This window comes from Gymnoscopelus microlampas (genome assembly GCF_963454915.1).
Source record: "Gymnoscopelus microlampas genome assembly, chromosome: 14".
Taxonomy (NCBI): Eukaryota; Metazoa; Chordata; class Actinopteri; order Myctophiformes; family Myctophidae; genus Gymnoscopelus; species Gymnoscopelus microlampas.
The window spans coordinates 13,947,496-13,961,086 of NC_139951.1; the positions used below are offsets into that span (position 1 = coordinate 13,947,496).

General features: G+C 42.6%; 1 protein-coding gene across 4 annotated transcripts in view; it reads right to left on the bottom strand.

The window, feature by feature from the left end:
- LOC311060709 (ATP-citrate synthase) overlaps positions 1 to 13,591 on the bottom strand; it is a 37,849-nt gene that overhangs the window by 17,247 nt on the left and 7,011 nt on the right. For all 4 annotated transcript variants that reach the window (XM_084079008.1, XM_084079007.1, XM_084079006.1 and 1 more), the window contains exons 3-12: positions 13,427 to 13,549; positions 10,918 to 10,980; positions 9,887 to 10,077; positions 8,888 to 8,967; positions 7,740 to 7,870; positions 5,181 to 5,299; positions 3,943 to 4,079; positions 3,605 to 3,666; positions 2,692 to 2,809; positions 1,459 to 1,613 (exon numbers count right to left, since the gene is read on the bottom strand). In XM_084079008.1, the coding sequence (XP_083935134.1) occupies positions 1,459 to 1,613; positions 2,692 to 2,809; positions 3,605 to 3,666; positions 3,943 to 4,079; positions 5,181 to 5,299; positions 7,740 to 7,870; positions 8,888 to 8,967; positions 9,887 to 10,077; positions 10,918 to 10,980; positions 13,427 to 13,549 (1,179 nt within the window). The remainder of the gene's footprint in view (positions 1 to 1,458; positions 1,614 to 2,691; positions 2,810 to 3,604; positions 3,667 to 3,942; positions 4,080 to 5,180; positions 5,300 to 7,739; positions 7,871 to 8,887; positions 8,968 to 9,886; positions 10,078 to 10,917; positions 10,981 to 13,426; positions 13,550 to 13,591) is intronic.

Consider the following 13,591-nt stretch of genomic DNA (forward strand, 5'->3'; position numbering starts at 1 on the left):
AATAGTGAGATCATATGAATGCTTCCTACTTTGCAACTCATTCACTTTAATTAAAAAAGGTTAGGTAATATAACAGATCAAATAAAAGCCTGGGCTATTAATTTCAGTCATGCAGCGCACCGAGCTGTGATAAACACGGAACAATCTCTTCCTTGACATGAAACAGGAAATGATAATAAAGTTTTTGTTTAAATAAAATGAAGGCACACAATTCAGAGAAATGTGAGAAGGAAGTTTTAACCTGAGGGCACACAATTCAGAGAAATGTGACAAGGAAGTTTTAACCCGAGTGATAATTCCTAAAGGGGTTTTTAGATCGCTCTAATAGGGAAATGTCTGTTCTGTCGAGTCTGGTCGTAAACCGTCTGCCATCATTACCACATGGATCGCCTGTTTCAGTTTGACCTGAAATGATAGCGACCTTGTGCGACACCAGTGTTGTGTGCATTCAATGCAGCTGTTCTACAGAGTCAGGATTGTCTGTGGACTGCAAGGGAGGGGCGTAACTTGAAGTGTAGTCTTGCAGACTGCAGACAGATGGCTCTGTGATCTCGCGTGCTGCTGTGCAAGATTTCAGGGGCTCCCAAGGTGCTTATTTCTTTAACCGAGCCTTCATTTTTACATTTGAACGTTAATTTATTTAATATTTGAATGTCAAATGTTCGTTGAAAGCCCTTATGGTACGTGTTGTTGCTTTAACCCATTGCATGCCAATCACGTAGATCTACGTGAACCTATTTAAAGCCGCCACGTGCCAATCGCGTAGATCTACGTGAAGTGAAAAAAAATTCAAAATAAGTTTTTTTTTTTCTTTTGGTCCAATTTGACCCAAAGACCAAGGATATATGATTTATCGAAGATATAGGGGTCTATCCACTTCCTTTTTAACTTAAAACTTAAAAAATATTCATCTCTGCTCCTAAGTACTTTTTGTTTTTCAATGAAAAATCTCTGGCACTGGCTAGAAATTTTCAGAAATAATCTCTGGCAGTTAAAGGGTTAAGGGGAAACGTAGATCAAGCCTGTCACACTCTTGTGGGGGGACAGGCATTGTACAGTATGGGAATACATTTCCAAAACAAACCCTTAACATACACCGACAATAATAATGCATATTCCACCAAATTCGTAAGTTATTCCATTGTTTGAAAATGTAAAAAAAAAATAGATTTAATCTAGTTGAAATAGTCCTGTGATCTACACAGACATCTTTATTGTGTTAATGTAACTCAGAAGAGTGTGCAAATGGAACCAAATGGACTCGTTAAGGGTCCATTTGGTTCCATTAGCACACTCTTTTGAGTTACATTAACAAAGGATTTTACTGTGAAAATAGTTAGCCATGTTCTGTCAGTCATGTGCCTTAGGATATGTGGTCACAGTATTTGAATACACCATACAGCATTACTTGAATACACCATACAGCATTATTTGAATACACCGAAGCGTTTACATTACCATAGCATTGTTACTGGCATTCAGGAGGAAGTTAGCGGTATGTGCGTCCATGGGGGGTTGGTTAGGTATGGGCCTGTGGCCCAGGGCCATGCCCACGATGGCCGTCATGTGGGTTTCCGTACCAAACACGTGGATAGGGATGCCCGTGGTTTTACCTGCAGAATGGGAAGAACGATCAGTGATACTGTAGTGCAGTGGCTCTCAACCTTTTCAGGCTGTGACTCCCCAAAATAATATATTTTAACTGGGGTGGGGATCCCCCAGTCTGACAAGCACTTGGAATTGTAGTTGAGTTGAGAGGCATACATTTTTCTCCACAGATAAATATTGTGAAAATAGCAGATCTACTAGCTCACAACGTTTCTTGCAGTGGAGTTATGGCAAGTTTCCACCCCTGCCAATATGGAGGCTAAAAAATGTTGAGGTATGATCCAGTGGCCAATGAGGAGTCTACATATACAGGTATTACATCTATGGCCTCAACTCAACTAGGAAAACAAATCAGCCATACATACAGAACCATACGGTTCACATTGTTGAAATGCACTGAATTCCAAAATGAACTTCTAGGAATGAAAGAAGCATTGTTAAGTCATTCTGTATATGGACTAGTTAGCAGTTATCAACAACTTGACACAAAATAGTGTTACTTCACAAAATTGAACAGCAATCTTAATGTCATTCATTCTCATTTGAACCAGAGAGCACTTTTTTTTTTATTATTACCTTTGCATAAAAAAAAGGGGGTGAACAGTACTTGAGAATTGTTAACCGATGGCCCGATAGACTTGATTAGCAAGGTTTGAATAGAAATGTTCTATTCAAACCTTGCTCCAAATCTACCTGCTCTGGCAATCATACAGCTGCAAAAATAACTACGTTAGAAATTCTAACCTCTACACTAGAAGTGACTCATCCTCTTAAACCCTGTATACTTGAACAGGGCCGTCAGGAGTCTACTTGACCTCCTTTTCTCCCTATACGCCCAATTCCTTTCGGAGAAAATGGCCAATCTTCAAGCTTACAACACGTCACGAGTTAACAGAAGGTGTTTTGAGCTTGTAGATCTGCCATTTTCGCAGAATGTGCATTTCCCCGTGCATTCTATTATACTCTAATTTTCTACCAAGCTCTCTAAATAACAACATTAAAAGGAGAGTGGACGGTCTTCCAAAAGTCCCACTCCCCTGTTCTGTGACAGGGCGTTGGAGTCCAGGAGTCAGGACTACTCACCAACTTCCCCCATCACCCTGAGACCCTCCTGGTAGTTTGGTCCACCGCGCCGGACAAAGATGGTGACCTCGTGCTCTTTTAGAGGGCCCTGGTAGTCTTTGATGGCCCTGACGATGCCCTACACATACACACACAGACAGGACATCAGTTATCTGGGAAAGACTTTGCAGTATGTCAGAACACCTTACACCCTTTTCAGTAAATATAGTGAACTTTGTATCATTGCTAGGGGTGTGCCGATATATCGTCCCGCGATATATCGCGAAACATTTTCGTTTTCGTGACGATATGTATCGTTTTGGGGGGGAAAAAACGTTTTGAAAAAGGGTGACAACCGAGGTGAAAAGGGTGACAACATGTTGTTTTTTTTCGGGTCAGGTGTCACACTATTGCCCTATTTGGATTGAAAACGGCTATTGTAGCTGAAAAGCTACAAGTTTGCATGTCTGAATAATGCAAAAACAGAATTATTTGTTTGCATTTGATTTTTTTCTCCCCCATATATTTTCATAATAAAAAAAGTGCGTATCGTATCGAAATCGTATCGAAGTTGTGAGCCAAATATCGTATCGTATCGTTTGGTGAAATTAGTGTATCGGCACACCCCTATTGCCTTCCTAAAGATATCATTTAATTTAGGCATGCACCGAAATATCGGCCGATATTTGCCTCGCTGACTGCCATCAGCATATCAGTTGACATTCACCGATGCCAGTAGCCGATGTTTATCTGTTGTTGTGAGGCATCAGTTTTGCGTTGGCCATGTTGTTGTGTAGGTTATCTGCAGCCTACTGAGCTGCAGATTGGGAACAGCTATGTTTTAAAATGAAGATGTATTTGCTTCCTTGGCACGAAAGGGGAATACATAACAAACACTGCATATTCAGTGAATAAACCAGTCATTCATTCTCACCTTGAATGTTGCTGCTACGTTGGTGAAGTTTGCGATGCTTCCTCCGATGATCAGTACCTTACCTGTGGGATGGGAGGGACAGAGAGAAAAAGGTTGGCTTGGTGAGAGCAAGTCCATAACCAGTGCATTTTGCACCACAGTACAATACAGTGCAGAGTGTAGACTCTTCAAGAAGCATGTCATCTATTGTTGCCGGGATACTATAAACATATTAAAAAGGAATATAGCATCGTGAGCTGTGACCTTTCAGCAGACACACATTCTATGGTAACAGTTTTACCTCACATGCCGAAAGATATCTATCCATCTATGTAATTTATCTAGCTATCGAAGCCCACCTTCTGTGTGCTTCTCGCGGGTCATGAGGGAGAGGATGGTCTTGGCGTAGTCGTAGGTCTGCTGCTCGCTGGGCGCTCCAGAGTACTCTCCGTAGTTGGCCAGCTCATCCACCCCGCCCAGGTCACAGATGGTGTCACTGAGGGAAAAGCAACAAATCAACTGTCAAGTAGGGCTGGGCCACAATATTCTTTACCAAATACCTCGATATCGAGACGATCATATCGTATAGTGACGATAATTACCCTTTTTCACCCTCTTTTTTAAAATAGCCAATTTACAAGCAATGTATAGCTACACGTTGTGAAGGCTATTGTAATGTAAAGTATACAAGTGTGCTTTATCAATTACACATCCCATGAAGCATTGAATTCATATAGATTTTTTTGTTTTTGACACATTCCTAAGCCAATAATTTGATGACCAGTGGTCTCTCCGGTAGGAGTTGTAGTGGCAGAAAACCTATGGAGTGGCGAGATACTATGTATAACAGAAACCTATGCAGAGAGTCTATGTAAAGTTAGAAGGCCTCTAGAGCAGGATATTGAGTAAAAGTACTCAGGCACGAGGAGTAGCTGCTTCCGCAAACAGTCAGTGCTACTAGGGCAAGGGTCTGAAGTCCATGTCAGAGAAAACCGGGAAGGGAGCCACAGAAGGTCCCATAAGAGGGTGATAGCAAGTATACAAATGAAATGATGTCATGATCAAGAATGATATCAGACCAATGAACTCTTATTTCAAGGAATTCATATCATGTCAGAGCAAACTCTTAAATTCTCGGAAAAGAGGTAATTTACATGGAAGATGTTGTTCTTGTCAGATAAAAAGTGTATAAATACAGAGTAAAAGATATCATTAGACAGATTCGAACGGAGATGAGCTCGTGCCACATGCCACATCTCTCTGGGTCCCACCTGCAATGCTCTGGCACCTCACCAAGGGGGCGCACCTCACACTTGAAAACCTGCCTCTCATCACTTTATTTTCTTGCACATTTTTGACACTGCTGCTGCTAAAAAAGATAAGATGGTGTACCCAACCCTAAAACAAGACCCCAACCCTACATTTTATTTCTATCGCATCCAGTATTTTCTATCCTCATTTGTATAAAATGTATTATTCCTGCTATTGTATTATGTTAGCACAGTTCTGCAGAATAGGTCTCACCAACATTTTGCTGCTTGTATTAAGTGACAAAAAAACCTTGATGCTTGATTCAGTGTTGCCCCACTCTGCCTACCTGTAGACCACCGAGGCCCCGCCTCCCGCCACCATGGTCCAGATTCTGCCCCGAGGGTTCAGCAGGGTCAGCTTCAGGCTGGCACCGCTCTTGGCGTCCAGGTCAGCTATGTAGGCCTCCTAAAACGTAACACAACACAAACAGGTTTACACTGTGCAACACAATCGGTGATGTTTTTAGCTGCGCGTCAATCACACATTTTATTCCAAAAAGACGCATTTAACCAACTAACGTTAAGTCCAGGGGACGCATACTAATTTCCTTGACAAAACAAAAATCTACAGAAGAATCATCTTTTTGTTTTACTGTCTGCTGCGCAGCCGTGAGATCCGAGTCTGGACCGATTAAATAGTTGGTGTTGTGTAGCCTACATGCATAGGGAATAGTCATAACCGACATTGACATGCTGTGTCTGTGTGCGCAGTTGTGCGAGGTTGCACACAGACCAGGTTGTTTTATGCTGTTGTACGATATGACAGAGTATCATTACAGGACATCGTTATTAAAACGCTGACTTCGGAAAACACCCGTGGTATCAACTTCACAACGCACTATTTGTGCAGTATTAAAAGGTTTGGATGGAAGGAGGCGTGGTTGTGTATACGAGAGGGAGAGAGTGTGTATACACAGGCTCTTGCTGGGTGTGTGTGTGTGTGTGTGTGTGTGTGTGTGTGTGTGTGTGTGTGTGTGTGTGTGTGTGTGTGTGTGTGTGTGTGTGTGTGTGTGTGTGTGTGTGTGTGTGTGACATGCTATATCTGAATTAGCTTACTCATACCGTAACCACATGTGCTGATGTCCTCAGCACACGACACCCTTTTACAACCTAGTCTTTATTTTATCATTTGGTTGTTATTTAGCCTACTTTACTAGTATGTTCAGTAATAGGCTATAGTTTTCTTTTGCAAATACATTTGGCAGATACATTATCAACATACATACATGAATATACGGTAATCATAAATAGCCATATGATATAAAACACAAGTTTAACAGCAATTTCTCAAAAACGACACATTTCCCTGGGACCCATTCAAATGACCACCCATGGGTCCTGGGACCCATGGGTGGTCCTAACAACATCACTGCACAATGACACACACCATACAAACCGGTTTACACCATGTTACACAAACAAACCAGTTTACATCATGGCACACAACAAAACAGGTATAGTCAGCGCTACACCATATTACCCATTAAATAGTTAGCTGCTGCCAAACTATGTCATTTGCAAGAAATAAATGTACAGAATAAACATTTCTGTTCATAGCAACGCTGTGTGTCAAACATGGGAAAGGAAGCAATCAATCCACAGGGCCCATCCTCAATGAGACCTGCAGGATAGTGACTGGGTGCATTAAAACAGCCCCCGTACCCTGCCTTTACGCCCTCTCTGGCATCGCTCCCCCTAACGTCCGCAGAGCAGTCATCGCCAAAGCCGAGCGCACAAAGCAGGCCAATGACAACCGGCACTTGGGGGGCGCTTGGGGGACTACCATAGCTGAATGGTTAGTGAGCCCGCCTAGGGAGCCAGAGGCTTGCCCCAGGTTCGATTCCAGGCCAGGTCAGCATATGTGTTGATGAAATTAAATTTGTCCCCGAGCAACACTCTTAACCCCTAGTTGCTCACAGGTTCTCATTGGAAACAACACCGCAAGGACTTTCATGAACGACCTGTTAAAAGGAATTATCCTTATCCTTACACTAACGCCATGAACACTCTGCCCTCCCAGAAGCGGCTCAGGTCCAGGAGTAGCTTCTTGGACGCCACTGCAGAACCGGAGACCACACCACCGGCTGCCAGGATTAGAGCAGGTGGTGGCGCAACCAGCGGAACAGCCTGAGTGTCAGACGAATGTCTCGCTACTGGCCATGACCAACCATGGGCTGTCTGGAAAGCACTGAACCGTCTGTGGGTGGGCAAAGGACGCTGCAAGGCATCCATGAAGAAATGAACATTTAACATCTTCTGATGCATGTGTGTGCACAGTGAACCACAAACCATGGTACACATCATGAGCTGTAGTTACTCTCCGCAATGTACTGGAGATGACCTGGCCGAGCCAAATGCCGCTGCACTCGCCTGCGCCAACCACTGGAAAGACGTGATATAGAAGATGGCCGGGCACGAGGGAGAGGAACAGGGGCTTCAATATGAAGATGTTCCGTTGGGTGCCTGAGCAAAGTATATGACTGTGACGGAATGGATGTTCTCATGATCCACTTAATTTACGTTTTAATCTATGGTTGCAACATTTTCACTTTCTAGTGAAAGCTAAAATAAAACCCAGATACTCTACCAACATTATGTCTAACACATACTGTACGTTTACCATGACCCAAATTATTGCCTTCATTAGAGACTAAAACTAGGGTCTCCCGACAACAAAATGGTTAGGACGCGTACCACGTAGGCTCCAATGTCTGACAGCAAGTCCCTGGTTCGACTCCTGGGCCAGGTGGACCATTTGCTGCCATCTACACCATCACTATCAATAAAGGCTCGGAAAAGTGAAAAGAAAAAAGCAACAACTAAAATACTCAGTCAATGCATCTTACCTCTGGGTAGGCCTCCCTGCCAAAGGGTGGAGGGAAGTTCACATCACCCCACTTGGCCTTGCAGATGTAATCTGCTGTGGCATCAATCTTAGCTGCCATGTCCAGAACATACACGCCTTCTTGGGTGACCACTGGTGACAGACAGGGACAAAGTGCCATTAGTAACTCAGTACAAAAAAAAAAGAAGTCATCATCATCAACTGTACACTCTTGAGTTAAAGGAGGAGTTCACCCAAAAAATGACTTATTTTCTATCAATTGCACACCCTATGAAGTCTTGAATCCATGGATTCTTTTTTGTTTTTGTCGCATCCCTAAGCTAATAATTTGATTCCCGTCTCCTACCGGCTAATGTATCCGGTAGGAGACACAAAGTAGATTATTTGTGTCTCCTACCGGAAATACACACGGTCATAAAATTATTGTCTTAGGAATGCCACAAAAACAAAAATAAATCCATGAAATCAAGGCTTCATGGGGTGTGTAATTGATAGAAAATAAGTAATTTTTGGGGTGAACTCCTCCTTTAAATGAATTGTGAGGATTTTACAGTGCATCTACTTGAGCATTTAAATCATATGATCCAATTTAGTCAAAACAAACAGAAGCATGGTACAAGCCTGTCACTCACTTTCCCCAAAGGGATCAATAAATTAATAATTTAAGGTTTCTTATCTTATCTTCTAGGATCAAAAGGGAGAGATACGCGCACACTGCCACTTGCACGTTTCAAGAGAATATTTATTGATGCAACAACAACGTTTTGATTGTGTAGACCTTATCTTCTAAAACTGTTAGATCTTATCTACAGTTTCACTTGTCTCGTTTGTACACAGCAAACAGTCAGTTTACCCAAATGAACCCTAGCGTCCCTATTCTAGGCATTTCATAACAGACAAACATTTGGTGAAATGCAATCTACAAGCGCAAATCGCATCAAGTTGCGACGTATTGTGAGCTCCTAGATCGCCTATTTTCGCTATTTGACATACAATGACGTATACAGTACAGGGTTCAAAGTGATTAACTGTGTAAAATGGAGCCTTCCAGATAAATATTTACACTGGAGTTAACAACATTGAGGATTTAACTGTGTAGGGATCCGTGTGTGTGTGTGTACTGTAGGCAACACAGAGAGGAGGACGTACCCAGTGGGTTAATCTCTAGGTAGGTGAAATAAAGGTCCTCGTACAGGTTGAACAGACCTACGATGAAACTGGCCAGGATTCTGCAAGGAGAGAGGATTAGATTAAAAACATGAATTATAGATAGGATATGACAGATCATTATCTACAGTACAAAGTCAAGCCATCCATTGCATTTAATTTGGAGGACGTGGGTCAGTGGGTAGACATATCTGGTGTCTTCCCGGGAACTAAACAAAAATTATTCATGAATTAATCACTTGGTAAACTATTAAAGAAATTGTGAGTTAAAAGCTAAAAAGAACTTTGTTCATTTCAACCTAATCATTTCTGTTCTGATGGATGTGATGTCATCAAAGAAGGCAATGCCTCTGTCCACCATTGAAGATTAGAATTTAGTGAACAGATATCACACATTTTATAGATAACCATTTTCTGTTTTTGTCTCTCCATTGGTCAAGGAGCATGGAAATGCATTCATTATTAATAAAACTCCACACTTGATGGGCCACTGTGCAGCTGTGTAAGCACTTTCAGAGGAGATCAAAAGAGCTAAAGAAAGGAGGGACCAGAGAGATACAATCTGTGGAGGAGGAACAGAATGCAGTGAAAGCACAAAATGCTCAAGGTCATTCTTTCAAGAAAGACACAGGAGCTGCCAGGCTGCTAAAACAGCAGTAAAAAAAAAAAAACTGAAAAAAAAGTAGTTCAGTTCATGTGTAATTTGTATTTACTGGTTAGCTTATATTGTATAATTAAAGTTATGTTTTTTTGTGTGCATATATTAATGTTTTATACATTTGTTTGTTCATAAGTTAAATGTTCTCAAACTTTTGCAAGTTTTTGACAAAATATCAGTCAAAACATCAGCAATTGTGGGGATAGGACTCGTGCTCTAGAACGTATCTCTCATAACATAAATTGCGATTATGCGGTCCTTTTAAAATCAAATAAAAAGACATTATACAAATATGCACTGCAGACACGTGTGTGTTAACTTACTCTTTCTTCTCCTCGGGGACGTGAACCAGGAGGTGCTGCGAGACTTGGTCCTCGGTCAACTTCTCGTCCACAGCCACCAGGAGGCGCTGGGCCTTGGCGTCCACGTCGCCCACCTCCACCCCACCTTCGTGGTGGAAGAGCACGTGGTCGCCCTCACGAGTGGCGTAGATACACACATAGAACTCGTCTTCCTGAGAGGGTTCAGAGAGGAGAGAAAACACAGCTATGGGACCGATGTCTGCTGGGAGCAAGTCAAGCACAACGGTGGTCCTCTGGGATCCTACCATGACCCTGTGTAGAGCTGTTGTTCTATACTACTAGGTGAATGGAATTAACCTGCTGGTAGGATACAAAATCAGCAACAATAGCACTAATAGCACTAATAATACCAGGGGAATGCAATTAACCAGCAGTAATGGAGCTCCACAAGGACCAAAATTGACACAATTAAACTCTGGCAGCAGGAAAGCGTGTGCACTGTGAGTGTGCATGAGATGAACGGGAATGCTACAATTTCTCGGGATTGTTCCCGCTGTGGCTTCGCCTGTCAGATTTCCCCTGCCTCCCTACCTGCCCGCTCGCCTCTCATTGAAAATGAATTACTAGGCGCATCAATCACTCCCCGTGTGAACAGACCTTTACAGCGGTGTTGCTGCTATGACACTGCTAGGAGTTTCCCTCCGGGGATCAATAAAGGTTTATCTAATCTCGTCTGCTGCTCATGTGCTTCACAACACTGTGTTCCTCCTTCCCGTTAAGTCAACAAATTACGTGTCATAGTGGTGGTGCGACAACAATCACCTCCAGCTCTTCCACTCCTGTATTGATCCAAGTCGAACCCTGAGCATGGTGCCAACCTCACAACATACAAACTTGTCACACCTTGAAAAAGGGTTATGAAACCGTCTGTGTGTCTGCATGTTCTGGTGTTGCAATGAACAAACACCTGACAATAAATTACCCAAAGCACACAGGTGTTGCATACATCAAACTTAAACGACCCAGGGTGTGGATCCAGGACATAACGTTACCTGTGCATGCGGCACGAACGGCTCGATGAGGAAGTTCTTCAGCACGCCCTTGGCCTTTGCCACCTGGGAAGACAAAACGGAGTCAGTTTACAAACCACAATACTGTAGCTAAGTGTGTTTGTCTAAGCTAGTTCAGTCAAACAACTCTTGGATTGAATCAATACATTTATGGAGCATAAATATAATATTTGAGCATAGATATCTGTAAGCATATTTTGGCATCAAGGATCTGTCTCAATTCTTTAATTCCCTGTAAGCATGAAAATATTTATAATAAATATACGATCTGCCAAATAGATATTACAGGGAATTAAAGAGCAAGAAACCAAAAGGTATCAAAGAAAAAGAGCCCACAGGTGGATGCTGGGGGAGGCAGTGGGATTGGGTTGGTTCACGCAATTATCAAATGCTTCCTCCATACGGTCTGTGTTAATGTAAGTGCTTTAAATGATACAGGAGTGTATGCGCTCCCCCCCTTCAGGTTCGTCTTTGCAGTCGTGCTGATTTGTCCCAATGTAAATCAAATTAGTTGAAGCCTGCTGCTTTACAGAAATGAAAATTTAAAAACATCTCTATATATATATATATCTTATAATATTTGAATGGAAATGACGAACAGATGACAGCTTTCGTTATCGGCATTCAGGGGGTGCAGCTACAGACTATGTACATTAGCATTCAGAGATTGTGGAATGGGTGTCTGGCACAGTAAGCATGCAGCAGAATAGCACGGCAGAGCAGCAAGAATGCAGAGCAAGGAATGATCAGGTAAGCAGAGAGAGGTTTAATCAGTCTGTGAGTGATCTGCTGCTGGGGATACACAATAAATAAGAGATCCTAAAAAAAGGACCAAGTGAGTGCTGGTGATCTTTCCAAAGTTGATCAGCTGGCCCCAATCAGATTTGGGTGAGCAGCATACAAATCGTTGCTGTCAGGCAGAAACCTCCAGATTTTAACAGTTTTTTTTGTAAATGAATGCCCTACGTGATCATACTACAGGGTCACATTAAAGTATCAAAAGTAGCAGATATACAAGCTTGTAGATCTGCTACTTTAATTTTTCAGAATTTAAATCCTGAAAAGTAACCGTTTTGGACAAATGAGGTTTCCACCCGACAGAGATTAAATGATGTATGCTGCTCACCCCATCTCATTGGGACAGGCTATTTAAAGCTCCCTGCTTTCTGCACACCGTTGGAGTTAAATTAACTGGAGGATTTTACCATTTGAAAATGTGATGTCAAAGAACTATGAATAGAGAAGCTTAACGAGCAGAGAGAACGTAAGCTGGTGCTCCGTCATAAATTGGCTGTAAGTTTAGTTTAGAGACGGGAAGTGTTGCTATGGACACGTCTGTTTTTTTCATGTGCCTTGCTGGACCAGAATAGAGCCGTGTCCCCCCTCCTCAACTTCTCTCTCTCTCTCTCTCTGACATTGGCATTATGCAACCTCTGACCTGACAGAGCTAAACATATGTGCGTCCTCTGCAGGAGGACATGGCATGCCAACACGTTTGGCAGTACGGCATATAGACTCTATAACATTCATACAGTGTATGGCCACAGCCAATAAGACTGTTTGGTAACATTACTTCAATCAATTTCACCTTCCAAGTATTCAATCAATCAAATTCCACTTCAAATGATGTCAGTGTTGGCCATACAGACACACTAACACAAATACACTTGCCGTGCTCCTCTTAAGCCCTATCTAATGCATTGTTTGACTATTTGACGCAACGTTTGAAAATGTAAAATACACAGAATAAATATGATAACTGCACTGCTTAACCGTTGTGAGAATGATCGACAGTCTAAGGTCGTGATGTAATGACGTGTAGCACCTGTCATATTCAGTGGACCCTGATGAAGGCTCGCGTGTGAGTCGAAATGCGTTGGCAACTTAATGCTTTTTTTTTTACTTAACCTTAGCCATGTGATAAAGGCTTTTTTATACGTTTCAACTGAACAGTGTGCCTTGGGCTCTTAAGTTCACCTCGTCTACCCACACGCTTAATGCTTTCCACTCCACGGAGGAAAGGAACATAACTCTGTTGCTATGTTATAAACCTCTCCAAATAGCACCCCGTTTCCAGCTGGGCTAATCGAGGTTAAGGACCACACACACACACACACACACACACACACAGCGCTCCTAATTCTCCATCTTGAAAATAAAACAAATGTTTTTGAAAATGTTCCCAAAATATAGACGGCTAAATGACCAGAGAGACAGAAAGACATGGAATCAGGGAGACATGTGACCATGAGTGCACCGACCACGAGGGGTCCAAATTAATTGTGGGTCCGTAACTCTGATTGTGTATGGAACCAAATGGACTCTTACGGGTCCATTTGGTTCCATTTGTACACTCTCAAGAGTGAAATTAACACTTTTACAGTGTACATTGGGGTCCAAGAAATTGTATCAAATGTGGGTCCGTGGCCTGATGCATACCAATGTGGGGGTTCTTGAAATGAAAAAGAATCACTGCATTAGTTCAACTTACAGTGGTCTCTCTCATGAGACGGGGTCTTAGCCAGTCCTGGACCCCCTGCAGGTCCAGATCGACGCCCACCAAGCCCAGCTTCCCGCGCCGTTTGATCAGCTGGTCAGGTTTCACCACAAGACGCTGGGGAAGAGGGAAGGAGAGGGACATGAATCCAACAGGAAC